This window comes from Phyllostomus hastatus, unplaced genomic scaffold (assembly GCF_019186645.2).
Source record: "Phyllostomus hastatus isolate PE091 unplaced genomic scaffold, TTU_PhHast_1.1 phas_scaffold_555, whole genome shotgun sequence".
Taxonomy (NCBI): domain Eukaryota; kingdom Metazoa; phylum Chordata; class Mammalia; order Chiroptera; family Phyllostomidae; genus Phyllostomus; species Phyllostomus hastatus.
The window spans coordinates 11,333,892-11,346,869 of record NW_025334036.1 but is presented as its reverse complement, the minus strand read 5'-3'; the positions used below and the strand labels follow the sequence as shown (position 1 = coordinate 11,346,869).

Below are 12,978 nucleotides of genomic sequence, written 5' to 3'. Positions count from 1 at the left end.
GGTAGGAGTCCTCAGTCGCTGTCACAGGCTTCCTGCCATGCTCTTTGCTCTGATAAAACCGTAAGATCCAGGACTTCTTGGCCTTTGCATAATTCAACCTCAAAATTTCCCGATAAAAGGCTGAAGTATGAAGCAAAAAAAACAAAACAAAACTATCTCTTGCACACTCAACTTAAGTAAACTACTAGTGTTCGAAGTCCATTTGCTTTTGAACAAGTCTTTCAAAATGAACCAGAGACAGAAAGGTTCCAAAGGTGTCTTCCTGGGGGTCAGCGTGGGGGGGGAGGGCAGGTGACGGGGTTGGAGTTGGGGGGGCATGGGTTTCATGTTCGGGATCAGGGGAGCAGGTGATGGGTTCAGGATGGGGGGGGCTGGGGTGGGGTGGGGGGTGACCAGGTAGGATGTGGAACTGAGGCCTGGGACAACTGGTGTCATCAGTAAGACGCATTCATAAACATTTACACCCCATACCACACAAAGGTAAAATACATAAAACAGCGTCTGAGAAATACAAGAATTCAAGAAAACAAAACAGAGGGATGATTTTAACGCACCTGCCAAACCCTGTAATATATTACACAGACAAAACAATAAATAAAATAGTAAAAGATTCAAACCTGAAAAAGTGAACCATGTACTGATGTCTTTAAAAAACCATTAAATGATGAAGAGTAGAAATTTCACAGCCACACTCACCGGCCGTCATGCCGCCCAACCTCCACCTCTCAGAAAGGACTACAGACTGATTAAGAAACATTCCTCCACGGAACCCCAGGATCAAAGAAAAAAATAAAACTAACATTATGGCCCTGACCAGTGTGGTTCAGTGGGCTGGGCACCCTCCCACAAAGCGAAAGGTCATGGGTTCAGTTCCCGGTCAGGGCACAGGCCTGGGTTGTGGGTTGGTCCCCAGTCAGGGAGCGTGTGGGAGGCAATCCATCAATGTTTCTCTCCCTCTCTTTCTCCCTTCCTTCCCCCGTCTCTAAAAGTAAAAACAAAATATTAAAGAAAAAGCAAACTATAAACATCTAAAAATTAATGAAAGTGGGAGAACTCCATATAGAAATATATGTGCTACAAATATACCTACACGCAGAATAAAACTTTAACTGTACACCTGCCTTTATTATTTTAAAAATATGACTATATATTAAATACACAACTGAAAAATCCATGAAACCAAAGAAAGCCAAATAAAGCAGGGGTGTAGCAGGGATCAAAAGTGAAAATTGATGAAGTAGAAATTGTTATAATAGGAAGCAAGTGACAATTTTTAAGGAGAAAGAAACATATAAAACAGAAAATCAAAACTCGCCGAAGAAGACAAGTTAAATAACATGTAAGACAACGAACGGTCACCAAGGATCTAGCATTCAGAATGACTCCAGGTTTACAGATGAGCTTTCTGCCTTGCAGAGCACACACCTTCCCTCTGCTAGTGCGCGGAGAAATATGGAAAGCTCACCAATTTCTGTTTTAATCCTCACCCGAGGACATGCTTCTTGATTTGAGAGAGCGAGACAGGAAGGAAGGAAGGAAGAAAGGAGGAAGGGAGGAAGGGAGGGAGGAAGGGGGGAGGGAGGGAGGGAGGAAGGGGGGGAGGGAGGAAGGGGGGAGTGGGAGAAGGGCAGGAGGCGGGGAGAGAGAGAGAAAAGAAAAACATTGATTGGTAGCCTCCTGTACTTGCCCCTACCACAGATGTAACTCAAAACCTAGGTATGCACCCTGACCAGGAATCGAACCCGCTCCTTTTGGTGCATCGAACAATGCTCCTACCAACTGAGCCACCCAGCCAGGGCAGGAAAGCTCACCAAACTAGTTTACAAAGCCAGCACAACCCAGGTCTTCATAAAGATAGTGTATGCTTATGTGCCTGCATGCACACAGACTCCAGGCCAACTGTTCTGTGGCTGTGGAAGCGAAAATCTTCACACCCTAGCACGTGGTTCCGGCAGCATGTTCGAAGAATGTGATAAGCATGTTTCCAAAGATCCAAGGATAATTCAACCCGAGGAAATCTATCAACCTCTTTCGGCACGTCAGTTACCGAAACAGGACAACCAAGAGATTCTGTACATGAATGGCTGCAGACATCTGCAAAATTCAGCAGTCAGGTCTTGTAAGGATTCTCAACAGAAGGGAACTGCCTGATTAAAGCACATGGAATTGTTCCTAATTTGAAGACTGGCCTGGAAAGCTGGTGGGGAAACGGTCATGGAGAACATCTGGGGGACAGCTCATAGCATTGGAATACGGGCCGTGGATAATGTTGTGTCGATCTTCATCTCCTGACTTTTGCCATTGCCCCGTGTTTATGTCATGCCCCCGGAGTTGGGAAGTACTTCGGTGTGAGAGGCCAAGGGGCAACAGGTCTGCACTGCACCCAAAAGCGATTCAGAAAAAATACGTGGATGGATGCATCTGTCGGCCAACCCTCCGATCAGTTTAGGAATCTGGAAACGATACAGGGAACGGGGCACAGAATGTTAATAGCTGGTGAACGTGGTTTAAGGAGAAATGAGATTCTTTGCACTTGTGTTGCGACTTTTCTGCATGCTGGAAATGACAGCAGAGTTGAAGTCATCAAAATTATCTATTAAGAAATGAAAGCAAACATCAGATGAAAGCAATGAAATTAAAGCTATTCCCACTAAAATCAAGAGCTAGACAGCACCGTCTCCACACTTTCAACACTAAGGTTTCAAATAAGGAAAAGGAATAAGAATATGAGACAAATATTGAGATGTGAAGAATATTGACTCTAAAGAAACAAAGCTATTTGTCGACAATGGGAATATAGATATGGAAAGCAGATACATTTACTTAAAAATGGAGGAAATGAGCCCTGCCTGGTGTCACTCAGTGGACTGACCAGCAGCCTACGAACCAAAGGGTTGCAGGTTCGATTCCCAGTCAGGGCACATGCCTGAGTTAGGGCCAGGTCCTCTGTAAGGAGCACGTGAGAGAGGCAACCACACATCGATGTTTCTCTCCCTCCCCTCCCCTCTCTGTAAAAATACATAAGTACAATCTATTAAAAAAATTAAAAAATAAGAATGGAGTAAATGAGACAATTTCTAAGGAAGGGAGAAAGAAGTAAAAGTCAGTAGTTTCTTTGTACAGACATAGTAAGTACTCAAGAAGGGGAAAGTTCCTGAAGAAGAGGACACGAAGCTACACAATGCAACCTGGATACCTTTAACCAGAAAGGTACGGCCTGAGCCTTGGCCGGGCGGTTCCATTGGTTGGAGCATCCTCTAGTACACCCCATGGTTTGGGGTTCGATTCCCAGTCAGGGCACATACGGGAGGCAACCAACTGATGTTTCTCTCTCTCTCCCCCACTTCCTCTCTCTCTCAAATCAATAAATACATCATCGGGTGAGAACTGAACAAAAATAAAGGCAGAGACAAGAGTCTTATGATGAAACCTGAGAACACTTTATCCATTCAAGTAGTTACTATTCACGCTGAAAATGCTCATCAGGAGATCCAGAATATGGACACACAGCATTCTCGTATATTGTGAATAAGCAGGATCACATGATATGTCTACCTTGTCTCAAAAGAGGAAGCCCTGTGTTCTGTTTATTCAAATTTGCCCGGTATGGGGTTTTCAGTCCTTTCCTTTTCAGCCTTTCTAAATCTCTTCAGTTTAGGCCCATCTCTGGATCTTGCCTGGTTAGTCAACCTGAAACGCTTTTTTTAAAACTAGGTTAATTCAGCCCATTTACATATTAATACTGTCTATATGACTGGCATCAGCTTTGCCAGGGTTTTAACTGTAAATTTAAAACCACAAAAGAAACAGAATAAAGAATCATGATGCACAAAAGAAAAAGAATAAAGAATCATGAAACATTGATGCACAGCCCTGACCTGTGTGGCTCAGTGGGTTGGGCGTCATCCCTCAAACCCAAAGGTCACCGGTTCAATTCCCGGTCAGGGCACGTGTCTGAGTTGTGGGCCAGGTCCCCAGTCCGGGTGCGTGCAGGAGGCAACCAATCAGTGTTTCTTGCACACATCGATGTTTCTCTCCTTTCTCCCTCCCTTCCCCTCTCTCTAAAAATAAATAAATTTTTAAAAATCTAAAAAAAAAAAACCCCAAAAACCCCACACACAGACACAAACCCCTTTAGAATGCAGGCTGCTGTGTGCTCGCTCGTCCTCTCTGCCCCCCTCTCTAGGTACGTGGGAAGGCCCTGGTGCTAGTTACTACTTTTACATTATTACCTTATATAACCGCCTTAGCAACCTCTTCTTTCAGACAGTTACTTGTTACTATGAGCAATAACGCAATTACCTGGTGACTGCTTCTTCTTCCCTCCCTCCCCTCGCCAAATCACCGGCATTATCCTGTGTCCAGCTTCACAGGCTCAGATAAGCTTGCCCTTCCTCCGCTTGCTCGGTCCGTGTCAAGACATCCTGTTTGGTCGCTCCCTAACACCCACGGCACAACCACAGAGCGTGCTGGACTCTGCCCTCGTCTCCTCCCATTTCTTTTCCGCTCCATAATTCTATGGAACCAGAGCATGTAACACTTATGTGTCCATTTGCCCTCCTCCCCGCCTTAGCACTATCGTTTGGAGATAAATCTAGTCATGGTGCAGCCCCGGAACTTAGGAAAAACTTCACCACTTATCTCCTAGTTCTCTGAGGTTCATTCTCTGGTAAACTCCTAAGAAAGGGCTCCTGGGGGTGGGGGGGCAATAATCCTAGAGTTCTTGCAAACTCAGAATCAGTGTCCTTTACATGGAAAGGATGGTGATCTGGACATAGGACTCTTGCTCACTTAGTAACCACATTAAAAACAATGAAGCTCCAGCCCTGGCTGGTGCAGCTCAGTAGATTGAGTGCCGACCTGTAAACCAAAGGGTCACTGGTTCGATTCCCAGTCAGGGCACATGCCTAGGTCACAGGCCAGGTCCCCAGCAGGGGGTACATCAGAGGCAACCACACCCTGATATTTCTCTCCTTCTCTTCCTCCCTCCCTTCCCCTCTCTAAAAATAAAATCTTTTTAAAAAGAAATGGTAAATACAATGTGGACTATTCTTCCACAGCTGAGTTCTTTAAAGCAAAAGCACAATGCCATCTGAGTTTTCAATATAGGTAGACGTGATACATGAAATAAATTATATGAGATATAACACATGAAACAACTACAACATAAGTAAGGGACATAACTGGTGATGAGCTTTCTATATCCCACTGGAAGTGGTAAAACAATGATTCCGTGAAAAGTTAAGGATATGCACTGTAATCTGTGGAGCAACAACTAAAAATACTGCACAAAGAAATACAGTTAAAAACATGAGACATGAATTAAAAGGCAGTGATTAGATAAGATTCCAAATAAACCAAAACAAAGCAGGAAAGGGGAAACAGAACAACAAAATGAGGAGGGAACAAAAAGGAAAAAAGGTAGATTTAACTTACAACATATCGGTAATTGCATTCAATATATCAATAGAGACTGGCGGAGTGGGTCTTTGTACAAAAAGACCCAACTATGTACTATCTATGAGGAACTCATCACAGTGATTAAAGTGAGTTAAGAGCATGGTAAGCGCTTTAAATATGAAGGAGATACACCATCGAACAATAACCAAAGCAAAGTCAGAATGGCTATTTTAATATCAGACGAATTAGACGTCAGAGCAAAAGAGAAAAGTGATCGGGGATAAAAAGAGACATGATGTAATAATAAATGTGCCCATTCACTATAAAAATATATATAACTACGTATGGTGACTAACGTCAACCAGAGTCACCGTGTCCACCCCTCGACAACGCACACAAACACCGAATCACCACTGCATACCTGAAACTGACATAATGTTGTACGTCAGTTACACCCCCACTAACAAAAAAGAGTAAAACGGAATGGCGTCCCAAAGCAGAACCATACATAGATTTGTCTGAAGGCAAATAAACTGAGGGTGTTTTTTTCATCCCATGTGCAAAATCAATTCTGAATGAATTAAAATCTGAGTATAAAAAAAAGCAGGGAAAACACTGGAAGTAGATTTAAAAGAATCTTTATGAAGCCCTGGCTGGCATAGCTCAGTGGACTGAGCGCAGGCTGCAAACCAAAGCATCGCAGGTTCGATTCCCAGTCAGGGTACATGCCTGGGTTGCTGGTCATGGCCCCCAGCAACCGCACATTGATGTTTCTCTCTCTCTCTCTTTCTCCCTCCCCTCTCTAAAAGTAAATAAATAAAATCTTTAAAAAAAGTAAACAAAATGAGCAAATTTGTTAAAAAAAAGAATCTTTATGGGACCTCTATAGGGACAACCTTCTGAACTGTAAAAGAGTACAGAAAAAGCTCTGAAATTTTCCAGGTGGCCAAAGACAGCAAAAACTAAGCCGATTTAGAAGTGTAAAACTGCAAGAAAATATTTACAACACAGATGTAGCTGTGACACTTCAGATCCAATGAAAACAATGAAGTATTTGTCTTCCATCAGAAAGAGGAAAATCTGAAGGACAGCTAACATCCTTTGCTGGGGAGCAGGTGCACAAGGGCACTCTTGTAGCGCGTAGGAGTGGCCGCAACGCCATGTGGAATTAGTAAATCGAAACCTAAGGACATCCCAGATTTGAACGCGCTCTGACTAGCAATTCCACTCTGGGGAATTTTACGCCCAGAAAACAAGCGCTGGCATCTGAGGTTCGAGAAGCAGCATTGTTTGTAGAAACACAGAACCGATACAATCGGAATATTCCCAGGAGGAGAATACATGAATATGTTATAATAATAATTCATACCATGGACTCTTACACAGTCATTAAATATAATGGGAATAATAATAATAGTGGGCTACAGTGGGGAATATCTCTTCCATTCTAAATAAAACAGAAGTCACCCAGTAAGGAGTGTGGTGTCCTCTTCGTTCTAAATTGTTTTTTAAAAAAAACATATTCTAGGTATACGTACATTCTAATATATTTTTATTATAAAGGGAAGTGTGGATCGCAGCGAACACTCCAGTGATATAGGTGACCTCTGGGCACAGAATCAGAGTGGAAGGCACTTGTCTCTGTAAGTTTGTGTGTACACGTCTTTGATTTTTGTGATTGCGACAGGCACAGGTTGCTTTTGAACTATGAAAAAACCCACGGGCGTTGCATCCACTGGCGTTGCATTTAAAGGAAAAAGATAGATTGACACAAACTCACACAGACACACATACCCCTAACGCCAGTGTCGCTATCGGCAGGTGAACCCGGCAATGTGAAAAAAGCCCAGTGTGCTGGCCTCGGATGTCCTAGGCATTAGAAACGTTTTCAAAGGAAAATCATGACGCTGCTCCTTTAAAGGAGAATCACGCAAGATTGTTATCCACCCTGCTCTGTTAACCTTCCAGTCTGCCAACAGAGCCATCACCTCTCCAGAGGGGTCAGGCTTTCAGCCCCAGCGTCCCTGGCGTGAGTCCTAGCTGGATGGCAGCTCAGGCCAAGGACCCCATTGGAAGGGGGTCCTCCAGTGACTGAAACAGCGGCTGTCCCCAACTCTGCCAAGGTTTCTCCCCCATTCCTCAGTCTTCCTCAGCTTCCCTAAGGTAACGCCTCCCCAAGCTTCTCTCTGACTCTGCCCCTTTCCACATGCGTTTTGCACTGTCCCTAAGAAACTGGGGATGTGACCTCCTTGCAGAGGCTTTACCTTGGACCCTCTCCCACTGGGCTTGATCCAGTCCCCTTCTGCCTGCCTGGGGTGGGCAGTTAAGCCCAATGGTTAGGAGTACAGCCTGTCAAATCGGCACAACGGAATTCAAATCTGACACCAGCCGCTTCGGAGCTGAGTGACCTGGGGCAAGTGTGAGGTCAATTTTCTGTGTCCCCTTCACTGGGCTGCGTGGGTAGATGGTAAGACATTATTTTGAGTGTGAGTGGGAGGGTGCCCAGGGAAGAGATTAGCACCTGCATCAGGTGACTGGGTCAAGAAGGTCACTCTAGCCGTGGTTGGTGTGGCTCAGTGGACTGAGTGCTGGCCTGTGAACCAAAGGGTCGGTGGTTCAATTCCCAGTCAGGGCACATGCCTGGGTTGTGGGCCAGGTCCCCAGTAGGGGGACGCGTGAGAGGTGACCACACATTGATGTTTCTTTCTGTCTATTTCTCTCTCCCTCCCCCTCTCTCTAAAAATAAATAAATAAACTTTTAAAAAGGAGAAGAAGGTGGTCCTCAGCAGAGCGGGCTGGCACCACCCAATCCTTCAAGGGCGTGACTCAAAGTAAACACAGAAGAGCAAATCCCCTCTCCGATGGAGCGGGGACACCCGTCTCCTCCTGCCTTGAGACATCCGGGCTCCTCGTTCTCAGCCCCGGACTTACACCCCCGGCCCTCTAGCTGGTGGCCTCGCTCCAGGCCAGCTTCCTGGTTCCCCAGCCTGCAGACGGTGGAGGGTGGGACCTCCCGCTGCCCTGCCACCCCAGGCCTCTCCTCCCCCTCCTGTGACGTGCGCACAGGTGTATACATCCCACAGGTCGTTTCTATGGAGAACCCCAACTTACAGGAACTACTTAAGCCCTCGGCAGCGCAACATATTCCACAGAAGATGCCAAGACTTCTCAGGGCCTAGGCCCAGCGCCGACACCACCGCGAGTGTTCATGGAACGTCCCCAGGAGCGCGAGCACCAGGAACCGCCCAGGAAATGGGCGGCTACCCCATCTGGGCCCTGAACCCCACCGAGCAGGGCTGGTTGTGAAGCCGGCCGCCCTGGCCACCATCCTTACGTGAAACATCTCCTTCCCAGGTGGTGTCCCGGTGTCCAGGCGCAGCGGCTGGTGTTACCACTCACAGCCACACGCTGACATGAAAACGTGTCCCGACCGCACTGGAACCAACCCCTACCTCTGCGAAGGGCAGAGACAATCAATACTCGGGGAAAAAAATGGTGTTTGCTGGTATGAAAGGATTTTAAAGGTGCCCGCGGCAAATCCAGTTTGAAAAGTGAAAACAAAGCCCTGGCTGGCGTAGCTCAGTGGATTGAGCACGGGCTGGGAACCAAAGTGTCCCAGGTTCGATTCCCAGCCAGGGTACATTCCTGGGTTTCGGGCCATGACCCCCAACAACCACACATTGATGTTTCTCTCTCTCTCTTTCTCCCTCCCTTCCCTCTCTAAAAATAAATAAATAAATAATATTAATAAAAAAAAAGAAAAGAAAAGTGAAAACAAGCCCAGGAGAAAATGAAAGGAAAGGCAGGGGCCTGGGAGGTGGCCTGAGGGCAGAAGGGATCTGAAATCTCTAACAGGCCAGCAGAGCCCTGGTCGGGGGGCTCCTTTGGTTGCGGCTTTGCCCCTTGCACCGAAAGGTTGTGGGTTCGATCCCCAGTCCGGCCTCGAACGGGAGGCAACAACAACAATATTTCTCACATCGATGTTTCTCTCTGCCTTCCTCTCTCTCTCTAAAAGTGAACCAACATATCCTCGAGTGAGGACTTTTTTTAAGAGTTGGGTTTTTGTTTTGTTTTGGTTTTTTAAAGGTAAGCAGAGTCTTCTGTGTTCATTGCTGTTCCCCAAAGCCCCGAGGCACGTCCGCGAAGAGCACACGTTTATGGAATCACTCTCAACCACCGGAAGCCAGAACTGATTTCCACCAACAGCTGTTGAAAGTACTAACATTGGGAACGCCAGTCGAATTCTCGTTTCACGTATTTCTTTTAACTCTTTAGAACGAAATGGAGCGAACGTACATTTTCCCACAGGAACAGCCTTCCTGTGCTGTCCAATGCACGTTTTCCCTTTCAGGTTTATCATCAAAAGGCAGCCCTTTGGGAGCCCCGAACCCTCGGCTGAGGGTCAGTGGCAAGAGAGCAGCCGGCAAGGGACCCTAGCCAGCCTGCCCCCTGGAGGCGGGTTCCAGCGGCCACAAACCTCGGCGCCCACGAGGCGGACCACACGGAAACAAGACATACTAAATCGTGCCAAAACCCGAGCAACAGATGTGTGAAGACCAGAGAGTGGCGGGTCCGAACGCCAGCCCCCGGCCTCCCCTCCCGGGTCCGGACGCGCACAGCCGAGGGCGCTCTCCCTCGGCGTCTCCGCCGCCGCCGCCGCGCGAGCCTCTCCCCGCGGGTCTGCAATCGGCTCGGGAAAGCGCCGCCCCCATTAGGCTGACCCGCCACCCCTGGGTCGATCGGCGCGCCCGAGGGTCCGTGGGGCTCCGATCTCCTTCTAAAAGCCACGCAATGGACTCGGAGAACAAAGGCCAGCGGCGCCAAAGACGGACAGCACCCACCGGCAAGGCCGGGGCCGAGTGTTTAAAAGGCAAAACTCCAGAACGAAGAGCAAACACTCGGCGCCCAGGCCGGGTCTGCGTCTCCCGAGGCGCCGCGTCGGCACGGACTGAGCGCGCCGGGAAGCCCGCGAGGACGGATGGGCCCCAAACGCGGGGACGGAGGTCGGGAGTGCGCGGGCGCGCCCGTCTATAAACACCCGCGCCGCGTCTCCCTGTCCCGTTTGCACGGGTCCGATCCTTGTAACACGGGAGGGAGAGCAGCTCTCACCAAAAGGCTGTAAATGGCGAAACACTTAACTGGTGGGGACCGTCAGTTAACGGAGGAGATTCCTGGTGGATTTCTCCCGCGGACGTTCGTCCGTCGCAAGCTTCTCCGAGGTGGGGTCCGCAGCCTGAACCCCGCCACCCTGGTGGTCTCCGCGCACACGCCCCCGCCGCCGCTGCGGGTCGGCTGCCGGGTCCCGCCGCCCGCGGAGCCCGCAGGCCCGACGGACGCGGGAAACGCGAAGTCCCCGCAGCCGAGTCCGTGGGCGGCCGCCGGGGGGGCGGGGGGGGAGGGGGGCTGCGGCGGGTCCCCGCGCCCTCAGCAACCCCCGGGCGAGGCGCACGCGGGGCCACAGCCCCGGACCCGGTTCACACCACCCCCCACCCCGCTCCGGTCCCGGCCGCTCGGCTGGCGCGGCGGGTCCCCGGTCCCCAGCGCGCAGGGTCCCCGAGGGTCCAGCCGCCGACCCACGCGCGCCCGATGCCCACGGTCTCCCGGCGGAGGGCGGGCGCCCGGCTTGTTCCTCTAAGAAAAGTAACTGCGGGATCCGCGACGGGGACGGGAAAGGACGCCTCGCCAGACGCGACGGGGGTCCCCGGAGTTGCTGCGCCCGGAGTTGTGAAGTCGCCCGCCCGGCCGCGACACTCACCGAGAAGCCGGCCCAGAAGGGGCAGGAGTGGCGGACGCGGGCCGAGGTGGTGAGCGCCAGCGCGGCGAAGCTGACGGCCACGATGAGGCAGCCGAGCGCCATCTGCGTGGCCCCGAGCGCCAGCACTATGCGGGAGCGGCCCGGGCACTGGCGCAGGCGGGACAGGCTGCGGGGCAGCGCGGCCGGGCGCGGCGCACGGGGACCGCCGGCCGGAGGCATCGCGCCCGCGCCCGCACGCCTCGCCCCGCTCCCGCCGGCCGGCGCCGCCTCTCCTCACAGAGGGTCTGAGGCAACTTGCGCCGGGCGCGGGGACGGGGACGGCCTCCCTGCGGGCCCCGGGGGCTGCGGCGGCCGCTCACCGGGAACCGGCTGGGCCGGGCGGGGAGCCGCGCGCCCGCAGCCCCTGCCGGCGCCCGTGTCCATGCCGCCGCCGCCGCTCCGCAGGGCCGCCCGCCGCGCGGCGCTGCGCTGCGCCTTCTCCCGCCCGCCCGCGCGCTCCCCGGCCCGAGCGCGGGCGCGAGCCCCGCCGTCCCCGGGCGCGAGCCCCGCCGCCGCGCGCTGCGCCGGCCCCGTGCGGGCGGGGAGCGGATGGGCGCAGGTGCGGCGGCGGCGGCGGGTCGGAGGCTCCGAGTGGGCGCCGCAGGCGGGTCAAGGGCGAGAGCGGGGCAGCCTGCGCGGCTGGCGGCGATGGAGGGGCCTGGGAGCTGGGCCCGCGGGCGGAGCCGGAGGCCGGCCCAGGAGGGGCGCGCGCACTTGGGGCGGGGGCCTGGGGGAGACCGCGGGGGGGGCTGGCGGGCAGCGCAGGTGAGGGCAATTCCCACGCGCTCTGCCCCAGGTGTGGAGGCGCACCCTGTCCAACGCGTAGCCCGGAGGTCCGCGCTGCCGCAGTTCCCCGGCGTCCGGGCCTGCCCCTGGGCGCCGGGCCCTGAAGGACGCGGCTCTGAAGCCTCCCCGAGTGCACCACGACGTCTCTCACCCACCTGTCACTGGCAGGGCTCCGGATGCAAGCAAAAAGTTTGGGCCTAAGACGAGTGACCAGGATAAGGCTTTAAATACCTGCTTATCGGTTTCCTTGGAATGCCAGGAGAGCGTGCAAGCTCTGAGGGCCACATTTCGCCTTGGGGCGCGGTGGGGGAGACGACTGTGAGACTGCACGGCCGGTGCGGGAAAGGCCGCGTGGACCCCCGCAGAGACCCCGGAGTGTTAGGAAGTCGGAGGGATGAGACACAAGGTGACAAAGTTCGCGGCGCTGCTGCGGGGAAATGGCGGGCTCTCCGTCCGCAGCCCGAGGCAGATCTCTGACAGCGCCCGGGGTGGGTGAGAAACACTGCAGCCTCCGGGGGCTTGAAATTCCCCCGTTAGAGATATGGATTCCTTGGGGGCTTGGAGAGCCTCTATTAAAATGCAAATTCCTCTGGAAGGGGCGATAGCTCAAGTCTCTATCAGCCAACACCTTGGCGGGGATGGGATTTATTTTCCAATTTAATGGGATGGCCGAGGGAGGCACGGGGTGGTGGGGGGGGGGGATTCCGCAGATGAAGTGGCTGACCTCGAAAGGCTGGCCGGAGGCCAAGGCCGCTTTCTCCTCCGGTTCGTCTCTACAATGTGGCCGAGCCCCTCCCGGCGCCACTTAGAGCACGGATTTCCTGGAGGCGCTTTCCCTCTAGAAATCCGCAGGGCAGCGAGGAGGGCCTGCCCGCCAGGAAGTTCTGTTCTCCTCGTGGTTACCTGGTTGGTTCGTTCATTCATTCATTCATTCATTCATTCATTCATTCATTTGCACCTCCTACAAAAGACCACAAAGGGCCCTCTGAGCACCGGGT

At 52.2% G+C, this 12,978-nt stretch overlaps 1 protein-coding gene across 7 annotated transcripts in view; it reads right to left on the bottom strand.

Annotated features, from left to right (window-relative positions):
- The window catches only part of FAM189A1 (family with sequence similarity 189 member A1), a 189,937-nt gene extending 178,337 nt beyond the window's left edge, over positions 1-11,600 (bottom strand). For 6 of the 7 annotated variants that reach the window (XR_006784031.1, XM_045824756.1, XM_045824761.1 and 3 more), the window contains exon 1: positions 11,156-11,600. Coding sequence is in view for 5 of the 7 variants with exons in the window: in XM_045824756.1 (XP_045680712.1) it covers positions 11,156-11,374 (219 nt within the window). In the remaining 2 variants the exon portion in view is untranslated. Of the gene's footprint in view, positions 1-4,302; positions 4,386-11,155 lie in introns of those variants that run through there. The other variant, XM_045824762.1, reaches the window with a different exon arrangement.
- Between the last annotated feature and the right edge of the window lie 1,378 nt (positions 11,601-12,978).